This window comes from Lactuca sativa, chromosome 1 (genome assembly GCF_002870075.4).
Source record: "Lactuca sativa cultivar Salinas chromosome 1, Lsat_Salinas_v11, whole genome shotgun sequence".
Classification (NCBI taxonomy): Eukaryota; Viridiplantae; Streptophyta; class Magnoliopsida; order Asterales; family Asteraceae; genus Lactuca; species Lactuca sativa.
Genome location: NC_056623.2, coordinates 142,322,384 through 142,335,373, shown reverse-complemented (window position 1 = coordinate 142,335,373; position 12,990 = coordinate 142,322,384). Strand labels below are relative to the sequence as shown.

General features: G+C 31.9%; 1 protein-coding gene across 1 annotated transcript; it reads right to left on the bottom strand.

Annotated features, from left to right (window-relative positions):
* Positions 1-6,229: 6,229 nt before the first annotated feature.
* On the bottom strand, positions 6,230-11,614 carry LOC111910799 (putative disease resistance RPP13-like protein 1). The gene is made up of 2 exons (XM_023906616.3): positions 7,951-11,614; positions 6,230-6,526 (listed from the first exon to the last, which is right to left on the bottom strand). The coding sequence occupies exon 1, from the start codon at positions 11,352-11,354 to the stop codon at positions 7,956-7,958; it is 3,399 nt and encodes a 1,132-aa protein (XP_023762384.1). The 5' UTR covers positions 11,355-11,614; the 3' UTR covers positions 6,230-6,526; positions 7,951-7,955.
* Between the last annotated feature and the right edge of the window lie 1,376 nt (positions 11,615-12,990).

Genomic DNA, 12,990 nt, shown 5'->3' with positions numbered 1-12,990 from the left:
ATATTACAAATACACATTACATAAGAACTATTCTAATCAGAATCTTCCTCATATCCTTCAGTGTCTTCTTCAGTATCATAATCAGAATCGGTGTCATCGTAATTAGTCTCGCAATCAGAAACATCATTGACTCTACCAGTTGGCGGAGGAACTTCAGATGCACTTTCTACATCAACAATGACTCTAGGAATGTTTTGAAAGTACATGCTGAAATCGATAAAAAGTGGAGCATCGGATGAAGAGATATTTTGAAGTACATCAACATCGTCTACATTTTCGTGTGAGACATTGTCAACATTTTGAACAAGGTCATCGTTCGATGGTAGATCCCAAATACTTCGATGATTAACACGCTCGACAACACACCGATGGTTATTGTTTGGCTCTCTGATGTAGAGCACTTGTTTGGCTTATGACTCATATATAAGCTGATCATCTTTGAATGCTTCGCGTCGTGTGTCGATACTGGTGAAACTATCACTAGAAATAAATCATGTTCGAGTATCAAACCACTTGCAACGAAATAGTACAGTTGAATAATCATGTGTATACCTCAACTCTATAATCTCTTCTAACTGGCCATAATATTTCTCGCCTTTCTCACCCACCGCTAAAACCCCAGAGTTTTGTGTTGTATGTTGTGTGTCACGACTAAGTACCATAAACCTAACACCATTGACTATGCATGCGGTGTAAGAATAGGCTTTCATTTGTAGGCCCATTGCAAGAACCGACAACTCTTTGTGGAATTCTGGAGATTTTTCTATTTTCATTTGATGAACCTAACAATTATAAATTAATATGTATTATGTATTCGTTAGATCAATGAAACAAATTTGTTTATTAATTTATATTACCTTTTCACGAAACCAATTATGAAATTCTCTCTTTTCATCACTTTGGGGATGCTCATATTTGAATTTCCTATGTTGATGACCAAAAGATATAGATTTAAAAAGATAAAATAAAAAATTAAGAATGAAAGTTAGAGATAAGATTAATTACTTGATATACTGTCTGACTTCTTCACAGCTATTCAATACAAACCATTCCATGTTATGCATTTCCGTTAAATTAAGAGTTTTGATTTGAGTTGTGTTGGTCGGTCGACATTTAGACTCAAACATCCAAAACTTTGTTTTTTCAATGACAACATCTACATGTTGTTGTGTTGTTCTTTTTTACCGTCGAGATTAAAATATATAGCATCCTTTAACCTATTTTTATGGTAACCGATTATTATTGTTTATAGAAATATAATCTTATGAATTAATTTGAAGATTATAAGTTAACTATATAACTTATTGGTTAATTAATTTGGAGTTAGCTTGGGTAAAAACTAAAACTTTCTAGTTTTTTTATATAAGTTTTTAAACAATTTTATATATATTTTTTTGTGTTTTATTTCCAATTATAACAATAATTAATTTTTATTTTCTTTTCAATTATAGCATCCTACTTATAAGAAAACCACATAATTTTACATAATACATAAGAATATGAAATTCACATACTTTTACATACATATTATGTTGTTGTGTTTTTCTTTTTTATCGTCGAGATTGATATATATATATATATATATATATATATATATATATATATATATATATATATATATATATATAAAATTTATAACATTATATAAACATATTGCAAATAAAACATTTAAAAACTAGAAACTTTCTAGTATTTGTATATAAGTTTTTAAACAATTTTATAATTTTTTTGTGTTTTTTTTTCCAATTATAACAATAATTAATTTTTATTTTCTTTTCAATTATAGCCTCCTACTTATAAGAAAACCACATAATTTTACATAATTGTTGTTTTGTTCTTTTATACCGTCGAGGTTAATATATATATATATATATATATATATATATATATATATATATATATATATATGTATATAATTTATAAAATTATATAAATATGTTGCAAATAAAACATTTAAAAACTAGAAACTTTTTAGTATTTGTATATAAGTTTTTAAACAATTTTATAACTTTTTTGTGTTTTTTTTTCCATTATAAAAATAATTTATTATTATTTTTTTTCAATTATAGCATCCTTTAACCTATTTTTATGGTAACCGATTATTATTGGTTATAGAAATATAACATTATAAATTAATTTGAAGATTATAAGTTAACTATATAACTTATTGGTTAATTAATTTGGAGTTAGCTTGGGTAAAAACTAGAAACTTTCTAGTTTTTGTATATAAGTTTTTAAACAATTTTATAATTTTTTTTGTGTTTGTTTTCTCAAATTATAACAATAATTTTTTTTTATTTTTTTTTCAATTATAACATCCTACTTATACCAAAACCACATAGTTTTACATAATACATAAGAAGATGAAATTCACATACTTTTACATACATATACCACATATACACCAAATACAAATACATACACATACACATAAAATAACATCCTACTTAAACCAAATACACATAATTTCACATATATACATAATAACATCCTATTTATACCAAATACAAAAGTTTCACAATCATATATCACATTTACAACAAACATACATACATTCACATACACACAATAACATTCTACTTATAACAAATACATATAATTTCTACCAAATACTAATATACCACATATACATCAAACACACATACATTGGCATATATATACCAAATTCACATATATTCAAACAAATACGAAATATACAATCTAATTTTCACATATGACAATTTTCACATAATTTCACATATAAATACAAAATTCACAAAAAAAATGAAATAATAGTACCTGTAGTGGTGGAAATCAACGGATATGTAGCCGGAAAAACTAGTCTTCACCCGAAATTACCCTCACCGGAAAAATTGAACAACACCACCAAAATCACTGAAATTGAACAATTTATTGCAATTTAGTCATCAAAATCAGCTTTTAATAATCATCAAATGTCCCTAAAGGCTAAACTACAACTAGAAGCTATACAACTAATTGCAATTCAATAACCACAAACAAGAAATTGAATGACTTTCTTCTAATCCAAAACAACACCACCAAAAACAAGAATATGAACAATTTATTACCATTCAATCACCAGATAAAGCTACAAATCGAAATTAACATACAAATTAAAAATGAAATCACCAAATAAACTTACCTTTCTTCAAGAAATGGAGGTAGAAATTGGTCCAAAGGCTTTAACCACACCAAGAGATATTTGCTTGGAAAAATGTGGGGAGAAATTTGATTGGAAGAAGCAAATTGAAGAGAAAATCGGCGAAATGGTGAAGGAAATTGGAAGCAAATAGAAAGGAAAATGAAGAATGAAAGGTTTCTGTGTGTGTGTGTGTTTTTTACCTGCGAGAGGCAATAGCGGCGACACCAGACCCTTTACCGGCGACAATTAGTAATAGCGGCGACAAACTGGAGGGAAGGGTACCGCGTCATTTTTAGTGGACTATTAGCGGCGACTTTTTTTTAACCTTTAGCGACGACTTCTATGTCGCTGGTATTAGGTTAGACAGGATAAGACATGCCACCCGTTGGATTTGATATCTCATCGAACGGTTGAGATGCAACAGAGGGGGAAAGTGCGGATTTGGGTGGCAACCCTTTAGCGGCGACACTATTACCGACGACTAGGGGCTTTACCGGCGACTTTAGATAAAGTCGCCGGTAAAGCCACTTGTCGCCGGTAATAGTGTCGCCGCTAAAGAGTATATTTCTTGTAGTGTTAGTTAACTTTTAATTTTTATGCTTAATAATCAAATCTTTTAAATAACTAAACGAAATCAGGTACCTTTATATTTCTCTGATTAGACATTTTTTTTTTAATTATAGGAAAAAAGACATAAAAGTCATCATAGTTATTTTTGAAAAGTTTAGCACCGATTAGTTTGTTTCAATAACGAAAAACTACAATAAAGTCCTTATATATTGGTCTCATAATCGATTTAGTTATATATATATTTTTATTCAATTAAGTCCCAAATACCGGTAATCATATTCAATGTAACCCTTTGACCCGGTCAACAGGTCATCCAACTTTCAAAAGTTACCTTTTTGGCCCAAATTTCAAAATTTATTACAAATTTGGTCTAAAATTTACACTTTTGGCCCATATTTTAAATTTTGTTAAAAATTTGGTCCAAAATTTACCCCCTTTTCCCAAATTTTACAATTTTATTATGAACTCATCCTAACTTTAAATTTTTTTACAACTTTTTTTCTCAAAAAATTGTTTCAAATATATTTTTTCTTTATAAAATCATATTTATGCAAAAAAAAAAAAAAAAAAAACGTATTTTCACATAAAATTTTTATAATTTCTATATAAAAAAAAATTTAAAAGTTTTTGTATATGAAATATCTAGTTATAAAAATATATATTTATTAAGTATATATATATATATATATATATATATAAATCCGTTTTTATAAAAAATATATATACAAACGCCCATCACCTTTATATATATATATATATATATATATATATATACACACACATATATATATATATATATATATATATATATATATATGTGTATGTATATATATATATATATATATATATATATATATATATATATATATATATATATATATGCACACAAATAGGTATGTATCTATATTTTTTTTATGAAATCGTGTTTGTATACATTTTATAAAATGTATACAAAGACGTATTATATAAAAAATTATTCAAACATGGTTTTATAAAAAAAAATATAGATAAAATAGGTGTTTGTATTTAGTTTTTTGTAAAATACGTTTTCGTATACATTTTTTATAAAAACCGATTTGTATATATTTATATACTTAATAAATGTTTATTTTATAACTAGATATTTCATATACAAAAAAAATTTTAAAAAAAAAAGTTTTTATATAGAAAATATAATATTTTTAAGTGAACATACGTTTTTTTGTATAAATATGATTTTATAAAGAAAAAACATATTAGAAACAATTCTTTGAGAAAAAAAAAAGTGCTAAAGAAAACTAAAGTTAGGATGAATTCATAATAAAATTCTAAAATTTGGGCAAAAAGGGTAAAGTTTGGATCAAATTTGTAACAAAATTTAAAATCTGGGCCAAAAGTGTAAATTTTGGACCAAATTTGTAATAAATTTTGAAATCTGGGCCAAAAATGTAATGTTTGAAAATTGGATGACATGTTGACCGGGTCAAATGGTTAAATTGAATACGATTACCGGTATTTGGGACTTAATTGAATAAAAAAATATATAGGGACTAAATCGATTATGAGACCAATATGTAAGGACTTTATTGTAGTTTTCCCTTTCAATAAAAACTGAATTTTCTTTTTCATTTAGCTAAAATTTTGGGTAATATGGTCATCAAGAAGTTAGGTCTTTTTAATAGGCATGTAACTGCTTTGGAGAGAAGCAAAAAAAACCAGAAACTGAAGAAGCTGTAAACTAAGAACCAAATACCACTAACCAAGTGCAGATTTGGTTCCGGTTCGGTTCTACTAAGAAATGTGTTATCTAAGAAAGTGTTTGGAACTTGGTTATGCTATCGTTATGTGCTTAGATTTACCAGGGTATTTAAGCCTTTTTAGAAAGCATTTAATTGACACAATGGTCTTTGAGTTTTTTTAAAAGCATATACCATCAAAATTAGAATCCCTAACTCCCTTCCCTTCACATGAAAATCATAATGCAGTTGCATATTCTTCGTCTGGGTTGATTTTTGGATTCGAAGTTTTTAAAAATTAGGGATTTTTATCTGGATTCATTGTGTTCTTATAATGTCCTTCTAGTTTCTCATATATTTTTTACTTTGAACAACCATCGTTCCCACTTCACGAACACCTAAAGCTCCAAAATTTGAACCCTCAGCCTTGGTGTTCAGGTTTGCTTCTGAAACCCTGAAATCTCCCCAAAGCTACTAGCGTTAAGATTAAAGGAAAAAAAAAAATCAAACTTTCTGAAAAACTACCAGATGAAGGGATATGGTAGGAAAACTTATACCCCCACACTAATATCAAAGAATGCCATGATATAGGAGGTGGAAAAGCAACAATTTCCCCAACAACCAGAGGAAACACCCCTCAAATTAATACTTGGAAATAGCAACATATCTCCAAAGAATATACCCAACTCGCAAATGTAAATGTGGAAACTCCCTGCTTTTAAATGCTTGACAGGAAAATACTACATTTAGCAATGATTTATTCCATCCATTAGTAATTAATTCATTGCTAAATTGTCTATATATAAAGAGAACATATTTTTGTGTAAAATGTATTTTAAAACAACCCATTTACAAATAACATCCCAAGCAAAAATAGTATACGAAGTTGTATATTGATATTTGCATGGTTCATCCACAATTTATCCCAACTTTTGAAAGTGTATTTGGTATTAAGCAATATCCTTGATTGTCTCTACAATTGAATGACCTTTTACTACCTCCATCCTATGGATTATGATATCATATGCTTCTTCTACCCGTGTAACTCGCACAGCTGCTCCAACTATGTAATCTCCTATTGCATATTCAGCAGATTTACCTATAAAAGTTGAACAACTTCCTTAGAATTAAACTCATTTATAGAAAAATGCCAAGATCACATAGTACAAAATATTTCAACATGATTTCATAGACAATCTCTTCCTTTGATCATGAATGCCAACAAAAAAAACAATAACAATAACAGTTTCCCAATCACATAAAGATTGGGTAAGGGGGAGGTAGGATGGTGGGCAGCCTGAGCCGTTTCCATAAATGACCTCTGACTTAAAAGAAAATTGGATTTTCTAACATGTGCCCTAAGGGTACATATAAGAAGTCTTAATTATAGGAAATATTACCATAATTAAGTGTGAAATGTATTAAATATAGGGACTAATCCTTATTGAAAAATATGAAACACATTAATTACGGAAAATATCGTTTGTAGTTAATGCATTTCACATTTAATTATGGTAATATTTCACATAATTAATGTTTCTTATATGTGCCCTTAGGACACATGTTAGAAAATCCCAATGAAAAAAACAAAAATATTAGAAGATAGATCAAATCATATTATAAAAACACTGTCCAGCATTGGATGAGCTCCTGCATGATAATCTCTTTCATATGAATGGCAACAAAGAAGTTGACAAAATATTTGCAGAAGTTTACATTGTGTAAGACCTTGCATCATTCTTATGATACTTATCACCAACTACAGTAAGCAAAGGATAACCACACAAAAAAGATAATGTCAAGCTAAACAAACAACATGCACAGTTTTGATGTCAAATGGACTAATTCTAACCTTGAGACTCATACAAGTTTGTAAGAAAATATCAGGTTATATAACAAATACTTCAGAGGGATTAACATGGTGCCAAATTTGTACCAAATCTATCAAGATAAATATCTTAATGACAACGTGTTTGACCTAAAAGGCCATACTTTCTGGATTGAAGTCCAAATTGTACACATTAGTCTTATGTTTTCTATCAAATCATTCAACAATGGACAAGGTTATTGGAAAAGCCAATATCATGCATTGAAAACCAAACAACATGACCACAAAGTGAAACACAAAGACGTTATGACATAACACAGATAAAACACATCTACAAGTATTCATTCAAAATCTTCCGCAAATGGAAACATAGGAACTTAATTTTTTCTTCTTTTAGTACTAATTTTGATTATCGGTTATCCATTTAAAATAATCTAAACGTGTCTCAAAATTGATGCTCCTTACTTGATAAGAAATATTGCCTTTATCCCAAAAAAATGAAAAAATTTGTGATGTTATTTTGTTATTATAAGAGGAGGGACGTAATACCTATACAATCCAAAGCGGGATACAATCGTAGAACCCACTTTCATATTTGTTAACAAATATCGATTACAATTGTATTATTGGAATAGATAACCATATTTTTAGTACTTATGTAAGAGACAAAGATGATATGCGAGGACACAACATACCTTTTCTACCCCCACACCTTTATTGTCAATCTTGATGGCTCAGAAGTTGTCTTAAGATCTCTAATCTTCGGGCATGACACAATATCAAGGCTTTTAAGGCATGAGAGGTGTTGTAAGACATCTGAAAATGATCCCACATCCATAAAATCGTTGAGCTCTAGAGAAACCAGAGATGGTGGAAGAAGAAAAGATGATGAGGATGAAGGAGTAGTAGTATTCCCCACATCATCTGCCACTGCAAATGAAACCACTCCTGAATTTTCGCCATATAAGTGTAATTGAATTAGTGAGGTTGTGAAATTCTGTGGGCCCCACTCTGACATAGGCTTATTTAAGCATCCTATCCTGAGTTTGGTTAAATTAGGAGGCCAAACCCCACAAGGAAAGGAGTAGTCCATACTTGGACAATGATATATCCACATTTCTTCCAAAAATGTGAGATTCTGAAAATGCTCGTGAGAAAATGACTTTAGATTCTTGCAAAATCTGATCTGAAGAGATGTTAGGTGAGACATGGGGTGAAAACCAGAAACTTTTTCAGAATGAGAGGATGGGTGATCCTGCACCATTGAAAAGGTCAAGGATTTGAATGAATCACAAAAGCTGATCTCCAACCTCACAACACTATTTGGACAATTGTAACTCTCTAGTGTGCCACAATAACTAAACATCACCTGTTTAAGAGATTCCATGCTAATCCCAAAATTAACCTCTTTCTCGGCTGATGAAACCAATTTTTCACAGTTCCATACTTCCAACTTCTGCAAACTCACAAGACTTTTGCACGCTTCTAATTCTCGTTCCCACAAGTATCTCAGTTCATCACAGTTTTTTATAAAAAGATGTTCAAGTTCCCCGAGATGGACTAAATCCTCTCCATGTAGTTGGGTAAGTCCTTTAACATCCAACATTTTTAATTTAACAAGTGATGAAGATAAACCAACAATGCTTTTAAACACCTCCTTGGAACATTTTCTTATATGTAAAACCCGAAGTGAAGGTATTGATCCGATTGACACTTCGTCTAGTTCTGGACAACATTTTATAGAAATCTTATGGAGACAAGGAAATGGTCTAGCAGATCCATGGTTGTTGCCACTATCAATTGACCATCTCTGCCAACCTTGCATATCATCAAATTTCAGAACTTCAAGCGATGGAAAAGCAATGCCACGAAAAACATTTGTAGGTGCAACAAACTCAAAACCCACAGTCTTCACCTCTTTCATCCCTTCAACAACCAACTTCTTAAGAGATGGTAGATGTCCGAGTGTTGGTAAATGTGTACTTCTACAACCACATAATTTAAGCTCTGTTAATCGATCAAACGAGGGATCGCCGACCCAACTAGGAAATCGTGTTCCCTTGTAATTCAAAATCTTGAGGTTTTTTAACTTTGGAGGAGGCCTTAGTTCTTCAAGTACTTCAAATTCAATCATCTCATTCCGAGAATCATTAAACACATGGCTCCACTTCATCTCCAAAATGTTAATACCATTCTTTTGATGTAAGTTAGCATCCTTTGCTTGCATTGGATTTATCACTTTGTCTAGCCCCATAATGCAAAGTTGGCCTTGAAGATCTGATAGGCCTTTAAGCTCGGATATTTTGAACCTGTTAGTTCTTTCAACAATGACCTTGGATAGAGTTTGTAGACTTGTCAACCCACCAATCCCTAGCGGCATCTTATTCACCTTTGGAGTATCACTTATGTCAAGATGTCGCAGATTTCTTAACTTTGCAAAACTTTCTGGCAAGCTAGATAACCGATGACAGTTATGAACCAACAAGCTTTGTAGATTACAAAGATCACTCACTTGTTCTGGTAAACATGTGATTCCAGTATTCGAATAATTAAGATATCTTAGATGCTTAAGACTACCAATGGATTGTGGTACTTCTGTGAATTCCAGTCCACTTATTCTTAGCACCCTTAGGAACTGTAGTTCATGAAGTGATCCAACAAGAACACTGTCAATACAAGAATCTGATAATGGCAAGAAAGTCCGCAAGCGTTTAGCTCTTTGTAATTCCTTGAGCTTTCCATATGATTCACATCCTAGACCTGTAAGAGAAAAGTGACGAAACTTCTCAAATTTTTCATTCATGTCGGACATATTCATCTCACCATCCAATTTACAGAAAAACTCTCCTGCAACACTTGTGGCCAAGTCATTTATCAGGTCATGCATTGTATACAGTAACTCGTCATTCGTTGAATGTTGAAAAAAGGACCTTGACAGTAGCTCTTCAAAATACCGATGACCTAAATTTTCCATCGACTTTGATTGGGACAAAAATCCCTCTGCGATCCAAAGTAGGACTAATTCATTCTTGTCAAGCACATAGTCCTTAGGAATTAAGGAGCAGTATGCAAACAAGAGCTTCAAATGTGGAGGAAGATGATAGTAGCTTAGTCTTAGAGCAGGAAGAATCTCACTACCATCCTCTATATCCCATATCTTGCTCTTCAACAACTTCTCCCATTCATCGCCATCTCTATTTCCCTTCACAACCCTCCCAAGCGTTTTCAAAGCCAAAGGCAGCTTACCACATTTTTTTACAATACCTTCACCAAGGAGCTTAAGCGTTGGATGCTTGTCAAAGTTTTTCTCACCTACTGCATGAAGAGCAAATAATGATAGTGCATCTTCATTTGACAAAACGTCCAGAGGGTAAGTTTCTTCTGAGTCCATCACGGATGCAACCCTGGTACTCCTGGTTGTGACGATAACTCTACTTCCAGGTGCTCCTACAAGAAGAGGACTTTGGAGGAGTTCCCACTTTTTGTGGTCTTCGTTCCAGACATCGTCTAGAACAAGCATGAACCTCTTCTTTGAAAGTTTTTCTTTGAGGGCCACATGAAGCAGATCAAGATTAGCAAAGGATTCGTTTTTCCCGGTTACTGCTTGGAAGATAGCCTTGCTAATGTTAAATACATCCAACTCTTCGGAAACACAAACCCATACGCTGAGTTCGAAGTGATCCTTCACTTTATCCTCATTGTACAAAACTTTGGCAAGAGTGGTTTTTCCTATTCCACCCATACCAACTATTGACACTATGCTCACATTTTCATCACTTTCTTCATTCCCCAACAACTTCATCATCAAAGCCTCTTTATCCCCTTCCCGACCCATGATTTTGGACTCATCAACCAAAGAAGTTTGCTCCAACCGTCTCTCCGATATAAAAGACCTTTCAACATTCACATTCAAACCCAAATCATTTCTCTGGTCAACAAGATCACGCAATTTGGTGGTGATTTCATCTAGCTTGGATTTCATCTTCTGAACATACATGATGCTGCGAGGACTGAAATTAGTACAACAATTTGGGAAGAACGTCAATACCTTACCGGTGTTGGTGCTGGTACGAGCTGCTTGATTCAACTTGCGCCGCATAGCTTCGGTGGCCAAATCATCAAGTACATCTTCTACATCGAAAGCCAAATCCTGGAGATCATTCACCCACAATTGAACAGCTCTGTCTGTTACGTGCTTCTGACTTGCATCAGCAAGGACGGCTTGGATCAGGGGAAGATCTTTCTTCCATTCAGTTGAGAATCGATCCCTTCAGATCGAGCGAGATTCATCAAGTCACCAGATATCAGCTTCTCAGTCAGCACAGCAATGACGGCGGTAACAGCGATTTCAGCCATCGGAATTGGAAAACGGGAAGATTGTTTTTTTTTTTTTTTTTTGAAGGTTGTGATTTCAAAGGATGAAATTTTGCAGAAGCAAAAGGGTTGACCGAATATAGTGCTTGGGCCTCATTCATAAGCTAAAGGGTTGACTTATATATTTCATAATAATTAAATTACAGATATGGTCCCTACTTCTAGGTAATTTTTGGTTTAGGTCCAAAAAGAAATTTACTTGCAAAATGATCCTTTGTGGACCGTCAAACTTAAACAGCACAACTACAAAATATATGAAAAATCACCATTTTGCCATCACCTTGATCTCTTCCATTTCAATGTTCAAAGGAGCATAATAAAACCTTTCAATGTTACTATCAAAAGAAACCCAAATGATATAATTATAAACCCTTTAATACGTCTTGGCAGCTTCCTGTTCTTCACTTGACGGTTGATATGTAATAACATAAAGGGTAAGCAAATTATTACGATTTTTTTTTCTGTTGTGGACTTGGGGTGAAATTGAAAAGAATGAATTTTTGGAATGAGAAACAGAAATTGGAAAGTCAAAATAACAATGAAAATCATGGAGTCCCAAGAAGATTGGCAGCATAAATAATCAAAGGAGGTGGTGATACCGTGATAGGATTCCGCCAGAATGATTTTCACTATACTGTTCTTCAAAAGAATCGAACTAACTATGCTGAGAACAGGAAGTGTAAGCGTCTTTAATATCTCTCAATTTTATACTGATTTCCCTCCCCGCGATCCAAATTTCTCCTTTTGGTCCAGAACTCAGCACTAGGAACTGCTCTCGATCCCTATTAGCATAAAGGGCATTTTTGTAATTATGTTATAAAGGACAATGTTGTAATTTACTGAAAAACAGTTAGCTACAGTTTGTTAGAGAAGATTAGTTGTTAGTTTGTGATTGTTTTGTATATAAGTAATGTAACACGTTCATTTTCAAGTAACGGAAGATTAATATGTTTTTTAGGGGGAACAAATTAACCGAAAAACTGAACCATAACCAAACTAATCAATATAACCGAACCATTACTAAAAGATATGAAGTTGTTTCCAATTTTGATTAACCGAATACATATGGTTCACTTATAGTTTTCATCTAAAATTGAACCACTATTAACCAAACCGAACCAATAATATTAATAAATATTTTTTAATATAATAGAATATTAAATACCCCCCCTCTTCCCGGATCTCATGTCCACTTTTGACTTTTGAATTCTTCATTCTCTAACTTTGACCTTAAATATATTTGTTTTTAATATATAATACTTGATGCAAAATACATGAATGAATTGTATTTTAAATGTTTTTTCATTGTTATAAGTTTTATCAAGTAATTTATAACATAAATAAAAATATTTAAGGTCAAA